Genomic DNA, 10,075 nt, shown 5'->3' on the forward strand with positions numbered 1-10,075 from the left:
ATTGAAACATAAAAAGGAGGATGCACCGCAATCTCAAAAGGTCTAATGAAACGAAAAGCACATAAGCTCATGGGTAACTGACAATCAAAACAATAAGTCAATACCACATTTATTGCCTTACTTTTCAATTAGGTTTTACGCTGCCTATTGCCCACATGCCCTCCCTGCTCCTTATAATTTAGTAAAAGAAAAAGAGGTAGCCTTTAAAGAAGAATTACTCTGAACGTTTAGGAAAGGAGTGGGAATATTTCTGAATGAGGGGAAACCCCACAGTGCCCTACTTCTGTGATTATGGGCCAGCAGTATCCCCGTGTGGCTTCAGTCTACCTTTGAAACCTACATTCCCTCTCAGATAATTAGTGTATCTCTCAAGATAGTTACCTTTTATGCTTAATAATAAATAACAATCAAACAGAGGCTTCCTCTCTCTTTTTATATATAAAGCCTGAGATGTGAAAAAAGCCATAGCAGACTAAACAGAATTCAGAAATTATGGGAGGGCAAGCTTTGTCCATTGAGATGCTTATGGAAGACAGAATGTAAAACTTGCTCCCAAGACCAACAGCTGCTCACTATTGACCTCACAAGAAACTTCGTTCATGAGAGAGGTAATGACATTCATGGTAAGTTATTTGCAATAACTGAAGCGCCGTGATAAATGTGTGGTTATGAACTGCTTGCTTTGAGTAACAAAGCTGTGACAGCACTGAATGCTTTCATTTTCTTTGCTTGAGAAAGATTTGGAGGCTTTTGGGGTAGGCTCCTCGACTGAAATGCATGGGTCAAACTTTTCATGGCTTCATAAGCCCAGAGATTTCAATGGGAACTACATTCAATTCACTTGATCTCGATCTAACCAATGGCCAGTTGGATCTCTGGCTAGTCAATTCTGTGAATTTTGGCTTCTCTCAATCTTTCATTTTCCCACTTCTAAGTTCAGTTTCCCAAATTTTCACATTGGTTTCTGAAATTTTTTTAAGCCCTCATAAAAGTTCTCTAAGCTTTTAGTTCAAATATCTCAAAATATGCATATATTTGTATGCAAATTTGCCTAAGATACTTCTTTTTTACAAATAAGTTCCCTGTAATGGAACACATTTTTTTGCTTGTTATTTCAAGAATATATGCATTTAAATGTACACTTTCCCCTAGTATACATTTTTTTTGCAATATAACTTGGGTGGAGAACTGTATTTTTGCAATATACACAGAAGTGCAAATTTCAATGGATGGTCGTGCTTTGGTCCATGCATTGTTTCAGAAACTACAAGCCTAGGCTTACCTTTCAATGTCAACTGAATTGATTTTCCCCCATCCCTAATATGACCATTGGTATATTTACATATAGCAGTTCAAAAGCACATCAAAATGCAAGTAGATAAATAGGAACTGCTACAGCGGGAAGGTAAACGGCGTTTCCATGTGCTGCTCTGGTTTGCCAGAAGCGGCTTTGTCATGCTGGCCACATGACCTGGAAGCTATACGCCGGCTCCCTTGGCCAATAATGCGAGATGAGCGCTGCAACCCCAGAGTCGGTCACGACTGGACCTAATGGTCAGGGGTCCCTTTACCTTTACCTTTATATTTACATATATACCATTAGACCACTGAAGGCAACAATAATAATGGCTATTCCTTTGAAACTATATGTTAATATCACATTCATTTGTGTTTAATAACATAATACTGTATGAAAACTTGCAATTAAATACATATACACCACAAAATTCCTTCAGTAGCACCTTAAAGACCAACTAAGTTTATATTTTGGTATGAGCTTTCGTGTGCATGCACACTTCTTCAGATCTGAAGAAGTGTGCATGCACACGAAAGCTCATACCAAAATATAAACTTAGTTGGTCTTTAAGGTGCTACTGAAGGAATTTTTTTATTTTACTTCGACTCAGACCAACACGGCTACCTACCTGTAACTATATACACCACAAGATAAACTTGAAATAGATATTTTAAATGTATGCATTTCTACACATATTTAATACATTTTATATTTTAATGCAGATTGGTATATTCTTTCATTTTCTCTATTACAAAATTCAGTCAATTATGAAATCCAAAGTATACTAATATCCTGAACCCTATTTTAGTCCAGGAACTGTGAATAAGGTTGTTTCTCCTATATTTATAGATTTCATATTTTTCCTCCCTCTCAACCATGATTATATCAGGTTGCCTGCAAGTCTCTATGAGTATTGTACCAGTATACCAATGAGTATTCCTACTAATTGCAACATGCCCCGATTAGATTGGAGTGCAGTAAGGTAAAAGACCCCTGGATGGTTTAGTCCAGTCGAATTTGACTGTGGGGTGTGGTGCTCATCTCTGCTTTCAGACCAAGAAAGCCAGCATAACTTTTCTGGGTCATGTGGCCAGCATGACTAAACCACTTCTGGCACAATGAAACACTGGGGTACCTTTTTATCTATTCATGCTGGTATGATTTTGAACTACTTTTGTTCACTCCACAGGCATTCTAGCATTGCAAGCTTTCAGAAAGGTTATAGCCTGCAAAACATCCCTGAGTCATTCTGCGCTTTCCCCACATCTTCCCTCAGCGGTAACTGCAAAATTCATGACTACAAATACCTTTTACATATCTTATGTTTCAGTTGTATTTCAGGATATGCTAAAACTTGGTTATACACATTTCATGACAACCATAATGCAGAAAAACCAGAGTGAAATTACTGAGTTTATTCTTCTGGGATTTGGGGAACTCCCTAATCTACAGATCGTCCTGTTCCTTGTGTTTCTGGTGATCTACATATTGACAATGACTTTCAATATTCTCACAGTCTTTCTCATAGTGACCGACCATCACTTGCACACCCCCATGTACTTCTTCTTGGGGAATTTGTCTTTTCTGGAGACAGTCTACAGCTCAACCACCCTGCCCAGGATGCTGACCAGTCTCTTGACAGGGGACAAAACCATCTCTTTTAAAGAATGTCATATACAATTATATTTCTTTGATTTCATGATTGGCACAGAATGTTATCTGCTCTCTGTGATGTCTTATGATCGTTTCTTAGCTATATGCAAACCCTTATATTATGCAACTCTTATGAATGGTAAGCTCTGTATCCAGCTGGCCAGTGCCTCTTGGATTAATAGCATGTTGTTTACTTCTATATACTTGATCTTGGTGTTGCAACTACAGTATTGTAATTCCAATGAAATGGATCATTTCTTTTGTGACTCTCTCGCATTGGTCAATATCTCATGCAGTGATACCAGCGTTGTGCAGTATGCCAGTGTAATCCTGACTTTTGTGTTCAGTTTCCCCCCTTTTCTTTTGACCCTAATCTCCTACATATATATTATTGCTGCCATTTTAAAAATTCCATCTGCCACTGGGAGGCAGAAAGCCTTTTCCACTTGTTCTTCTCATGTAATTGTTGTTTCCCTGTTCTATGGGGCATTAATCATTGTATATGTGACACCCAAAACTGAAGCAATGAGAGACCTTAACAAAATATTTTCTCTTTTTTATACGGTCCTTCCTCCTTTAATTAACCCCCTTGTATATAGCTTGAGAAACAAGGATGTCAAGGAATCTTTCAGGAAGGCCACTGGGAAGATTTTAGAAGGCCATTTTGTGAATAAGTGGTTCAAAGCTAAATAGTTATCCAAAGTCTTTTGCCAAGTAACATCGGTTCCAGGCTTTATGGGTATTTGTGTAGGAATTCCCTACTGAAGTTCCTTCCAATAATTCATCCTCTTCCCATGTCACAGTTTTCACTACCCATTGGACTGCTTCTTCCTATGGCACCAACAGGCATCACAACTTTTAAAGAGAGAGGGGATAATGCCTGTGAAGGTTACTCTCCTTCTCCATGCTCTCTCACTACTCACTCAGAGATGGCAGGTGAACAGGCAGCAATATCAGGAGGACAAATTTCAGGGCTAGGAGGATCCAGAGCTTGGCAGTAGGGCATTGCACATTTGCAATGAAGTTTGTATGTGGTGTTTGAGAATATGCACATCTACAAGAGTATGTGCATATGTGTTACTTTTGCATGCTGGTATGTGACCTTAGAGGCTGATTTGTGACCTGTGAAACAGAGCTGAAATTGCCTCCCTCACTTTGCCATATGTACTACTCCATGAACACCAATCTGTTCATGAAAGGAGCCTCCAATCATGAGTTGTACTCCAAGGGAATTTTCCTGTCATCAACATAGCTGAAATTTCTGAATGCACCAAAATGAAATCTTGAAAGAGATCGAAATGTAGGTTGGTCTGGTGTTTCTTACACACCCAACAGTTCAAATGAAGAAAATAATAATAATAATAATAATAATAATAATATAATTTTTTTAAAGAGGTGAATTTCCTTTCATTTCCCAATACATTTCTGATTAAGCAATAAAAAATATCGAAAAGTGAAAAATATTCAGTCTCTCTTACTCTCACCATTTTCCACTCACAGATATCATCTGTCTATAGAATGTGCTGATGTCATAGGCATGTCTTAGACTGTGTGCCCCTAAGAAACAGGATCGTGCAGGAACCTAGGGGGTTTCTAATAAAGTTTACATCTTGTTCTCTGTTGCATAAACTTTTGTTTCATATTCCAGTAAAAAAAAGATAATTTAATAAGTTATAAAATTTGTCCAATGACTCCCTCCCACTTTGATATACCATTTTCAATTCCATTTCTCTTATTTACATTATAACATAATTTCCTTCTCATTTGTTTCACAATTGTCATCTGCTGTAAGAAACTATGGTCAGTAGCCCATTTTGGCTCACCAATCAGTATCATTCTGGAGAGGGGGAGACTGAATTATGTGACTTCAATTGGAGGCCTACAATGTGTCTGCAAATGTGCAGCTGTCTAAATTTCAGGATTCCTAATTGCATGAGTAAAAAGGGTTTTAAAAAAGGGTGAAGGACACCTGAACAGTTAAGTCCAGTCAAATGTGACTATGAGGTTGCAGCGCTCATCTTGCTTTCTGGCTGAGGAAGCCAGTGTTTGTCCACAAACATAATAATAAGAATAAGAATTTTATTATTTATACCCCATCCATCTGGCTGGGTTTCCCCAGCCACTCTAGGCAGCTTACAGCACATAAAAAGTTGTAAAACATTAGAAATAAGGGAAGTTTTTAATTTTTGATGTGTTATCGTGTTTTTAATATTCTACTGGGAGCCACCCAACCAACCAGATGGACAGGGTATAAGAAATTTATTATTATTATTATTATTATTATTATTATTATTATTATTATTATTATTATTCCATTAAAAATTTTCTGGTACAGGGTTCCCTTTAGATGTCTTCTAAAAGCGATATCATTTTTTATTTCCATGACATCTGATGGGAGCTCGTTCCACAGGGCAGGAGCCACTACCCAGAAGGCCCTCTGCCTGGTTCCCTGTAACCTCACTTCTCACAGTGAGGGAATGACCAAAAGGCCCTTGCAGCTGGACCTCAGTGTCTGGGCTGAATGATGGGGGTGGAGATGCTCCTTCACGTATACTGGGCCAAAGCCATTTAGGGCTTTAAAGGTTAGCACCAACACTCTGAATTGTGCTTAAAAATGTACTGGGAGCCAATGTAGGTTTTTCAGGACCAGAATTATATGGTCTCCATGACCAATCCCAATCACCAGTCTAGCTGCAACATTCTTGATTAGTTGTAGTTTCCGGGTCACCTTCAGAGTTAGCCCTATGTAGAGCGCATTGCAGTAGTCCAAACGGGAGATAAATAGAGAATGCACCACTCTGGCGAGACAGTCCGCCGGCAGGTAGGTTTTCAGCCTGCGCACCAGATGGGGCTGATAGACAGCTGCCCTGGACACAGAATTGACCTGCGCATCCATGGACAGCTGTGAGTCCAAAATGACTCCCAGGCTGTGCACCTCGTCCTTCAGGCGAACAGTTACCCCATTCAGGACCAGGGAGTCCCCCATACATGATTGCCCCCTGCCCCCCCAAAGGTACTTCAATACATGCCACCCAAGGCCAACTCAAAGAAATAAAGTAACACCAATCCCACTCAAATAGCCTTACTTTTTAAGCGACCAAATCAACAGCATACTGTATGCATGTTTTTTCTTATTACTGCACAAGGAAAATAGTTAGGGCTTTATTTCCCTTGACAAAATCTGAATATTCATTAAAGAATATTTCTAAGGAAGGAAGTCCCCCAAGTGCCCCACATCTGAGACTAGGGATGCAAGATTCCCATGTGAGTTTGGCCTAGATTTCAAGCTGTTGTTCCCTCTCTGACAATTAGTCCCTATCTCTCAGTATGTTTACCTTTGATTTCTAATAATATATAGAACAATCAGGTAGAGACCGCTTCGTTCTGATAAAGCCTGGGATGAGAAGCATGTCATGGGATGCTAAAATAAATAAAGCAGCTATGGAGAAAGAAACTTCCAATCAAGTCTGTGAAGATGGGCATAGAAGATACTCTCCAACATGCTCCTAAGAACAGCATCTCAGAAATTGCACTCAACACAAACTTCAGCTCCTTAACCATTCATGATAAAGGTATTTGTATTCAGTGCTAATTATCTGCAGCAGGAACTTTGTTGTTGTTTAGTCATTTAGTCGTGTCTGACTCTTCGTGACCCCATGGACCATAGCACGCCAGGCACTCCTGTCTCGCACTGCCTCCCGCAGTTTGGTCAAACTCATGTTCGTAGCTTCGAGAACACTGTCCAACCATCTTGTCCTCTGTCGTTCCCTTCTCCTAGTGCCCTCAATCTTTCCCAACATCAGGGTCTTTTCCAAGGATTCTTCTCTTCTCATGAGGTGGCCAAAGTATTGGAGCCTCAGCTTCACGATCTGTCCTTCCAGGGAGCACTCAGGGCTGATTTCCTTAAGAATGGATAGGTTTGATCTTCTTGCAGTCCATGGGACTCTCAAGAGTCTCCTCCAGCACCATAATTCAAAAGCATCAATTCTTCGGCGATCAGCCTTCTTTATGGTCCAACTCTCACTTCCATACATCACTACTGGGAAAACCATAGCTTTAACTATACGGACCTTTGTCGGGAAGGTGATGTCTCTGCTTTTTAAGATGCTGTCTAGGTTTGTCATTGCTTTTCTCCCAAGAAGCAGGCGTCTTTTAATTTCGTGACTGCTGTCACCATCTGCAGTGATCAAGGAGCCCAAGAAAGTAAAATCTCTCACTGCCTCCATTTCTTCCCCTTCTATTTGCCAGGAGGTGATGGGACCAGTGGCCATGATCTTGGTTTTTTTGATGTTGAGCTTCAGACCATATTTTGCGCTCTCCTCTTTCACCCTCATTAAAAGGTTCTTTAATTCCTCCTCGCTTTCTGCCATCAAGGTTGTGTCATCTGCATATCTGAGGTTGTTGATATTTCTTCCAGCAATCTTAATTCCGGCTTTGGATTCATCTAGTCCAGCCTTTCGCATGATGAATTCTGCATATAAGTTAAATAAGCAGGGAGACAATATACAACCTTGTCGTACTCCTTTCCCAATTTTGAACCAATCAGTTGTTCCATATCCAGTTCTAACTGTAGCTTCTTGTCCCACATAGAGATTTCTCAGGAGACAGATGAGGTGATCAGGCACTCCCATTTCTTTAAGAACTTGCCATAGTTTGCTGTGGTCGACACAGTCAAAGGCTTTTGCATAGTCAATGAAGCAGAAGTAGACGTTTTTCTGGAACTCTCTAGCTTTCTCCATAATCCAGCGCATGTTTGCTATTTGGTCTCTGGTTCCTCTGCCCCTTCGAAATCCAGCTTGCACTTCTGGGAGTTCTCGGTCCACATACTGCCTAAGCCTGCCTTGTAGAATTTTAAGCATAACCTTGCTAGCGTGTGAAATGAGCGCAATTGTGCGGTAGTTGGAGCATTCTTTGGCACTGCCCTTCTTTGGAATCGGGATGTAGACTGATCTTCTCCAATCCTCTGGCCATTGCTGAGTTTTCCAAACTTGCTGGCATATTGGGTGTAGCACCTTAACAGCATCATCTTTTAAAATTTTAAACAGTTCAGCTGGAATATCATCACTTCCACTGGCCTTGTTATTAGCAATGCTTTCTAAGGCCCATTTGACTTCACTCTCCAAGATGTCTGGCTCAAGGCCAGCAACCACACTACCTGAGGTGTACGAGACCTCCATATCTTTCTGGTATAATTCCTCTGTGTATTCTTGCCACCTCTTCTTGATGTCTTCTGCTTCTGTTAGGTCCTTACCACTTTTGTCCTTGATTATGGTAATCTTTTTACGAAATGTTCCTTTCATATCTCCAATTTTCTTGAACCGATCTCTGGTTTTCCCCATTCTATTGTTTTCCTCTATTTCTTTGCATTGCTCATTTAAGAAGACCCTCTTGTCTCTCCTTGCTGTTTTTTGGAAATCTGCATTCAGTTTCCTGTATCTTTCCCTATCTCCCTTGCATTTTGCTTGCCTCCTCTCCTCCGCTATTTGTAAGGCCTCGTTGGACAGCCATTTTGCTTTCTTGCATTTCCTTTTCCTTGGGATGGTTTTCATTGCTGCCTCCTGTATAATGTTACGAGCCTCCATCCATAGTTCTTCAGGCACTCTGTCCACCAAATCTAAATCCTTAAACCTGTTCCTCACTTCCACTGTGTATTCATAAGGGATTTGATTCAGATTGTATCTTACTGGCCCAGTGGTTTTTCCTACTTTCTTCAGTTTAAGCTGGAATTTTGCTATAAGAAGCTGATGATCTGAGTTACAGTCAGCTCCAGGTCTTGTTTTTGCTGACTGTATAGAGCTTCTCCATCTTTGGCTGCAGAGAATATAATCAATCTGATTTCGATGCTGTCCATTTGGTGATATCCATGTGTAGAGTCGTCTCTTGTGTTGTTGGAATAGAGTGTTTGTGATGACCAGCTTGTTCTCTTGACAGAACTCTATTAGCCTTTGCCCTGCTTCATTTTGAACTCCAAGGCCAAACTTGCCAGTTGTTCCTTTTATCTCTTGATTCCCCACTTTAGCATTCCAGTCCCCTGTAATGAGAAGAACATCCTTCTTTGGTGTCATTTCTAGAAGGTGTTGTAGGTCTTCATAGAATTGGTCAATTTCATTTTCTTCAGCACCGGTAGTTGGTGCATAAACTTGGATTACTGTGATGTTAAAAGGTCTGCCTTGGATTCGTATCGAGATCATTCTGTCATTTTTGAGATTGCATCCCATTACAGCTTTTGCCACTCTTTTGTTGACTATGAGGGCCACTCCATTTCTGCTACAGGATTCTTGCCCACAGTAGTAGATATGATAGTCATCCGAACTGAATTCGCCCATTCCCTTCCATTTTAGTTCACTGATGCCCAGGATGTCGATATTTATTCTTGTCATCTCATTTTTGACCACATCCAGCTTACCTCCACTCATGGTTCTTACATTCCAGGTTCCTATGCAATATTTTTCTTTACAGCATCGGACTTTCCTTTCGCTTCCAGGCATATCCGCAACTGAGCGTCCTTTCGGCTTTGGCCCAGCCGCTTCATCAGCTCTGAATCTACTTGTACTTGTCCTCCGCTCTTCCTCAGTAGCATGTTGGACGCCTTCCGACCTGAGGGGCTCATCTTCCAGCGTCATAACTTTTATATGCCTGTTGTCTTTGTCCATGGAGTTTTCTTGGCAGGGATACTGGAGTGGCTTGCCAGTTCCTTCTCCAGGTGGATCACGTTTAGTCAAAACTCTCCACTATGACCTGTCCATCTTGGGTGGCCCTGCATGGCATAGCTCATAGCTTCTCTGAGTTATTCAAGCCCCTTCGCCACGACAAGGCATTGATCCATGAAGGGGGCAGCAGGAACTAAAGCTTTGTAATAAATGTGTGGTTGTCAATTCCTCACTTTATTCAGAAGTAAGAAGTATCTGGTCGCACTGAATCCTTTCTGTTTCTTTGGTTGAGAAACCACTGAAGACTTCTGCGATTTGCACTTAGGTCCCACTGAAATCCATAGGTTAATTTAGTCATGGGCACTAAATGCAATTCACTTAATCTGGCACCAGTCCATGGTCAAGGGCTGCTTCTGTTTAGTTGTACCGTGTTTCTCATATTATAAGACACGTCTTATATTTATTTTTTCCTCAA

The 10,075-nt window shown here is 40.7% G+C and overlaps 1 protein-coding gene across 1 annotated transcript; it reads left to right on the forward strand.

Annotated features, from left to right (window-relative positions):
* The first annotated feature begins 2,680 nt into the window (after nt 1–2,680).
* Nucleotides 2,681–3,643, forward strand: LOC132593125 (olfactory receptor 5AR1-like). Its single transcript, XM_060282139.1, has one exon. The coding sequence runs from the start codon at nt 2,681–2,683 to the stop codon at nt 3,641–3,643; it is 963 nt and encodes a 320-aa protein (XP_060138122.1).
* Nucleotides 3,644–10,075: the final 6,432 nt, after the last annotated feature.

The sequence above is a fragment of the Zootoca vivipara genome, chromosome 12 (genome assembly GCF_965207765.1).
Source record: "Zootoca vivipara chromosome 12, rZooViv2.hap1.1, whole genome shotgun sequence".
Classification (NCBI taxonomy): Eukaryota; Metazoa; Chordata; class Lepidosauria; order Squamata; family Lacertidae; genus Zootoca; species Zootoca vivipara.

Bases quoted from the DNA above. Each gene is read 5' to 3' on its own strand.
- LOC132593125 (XM_060282139.1), top strand. From the start codon at position 2,681: ATGCAGAAAAACCAGAGTGAAATTACTGAGTTTATTCTTCTGGGATTT.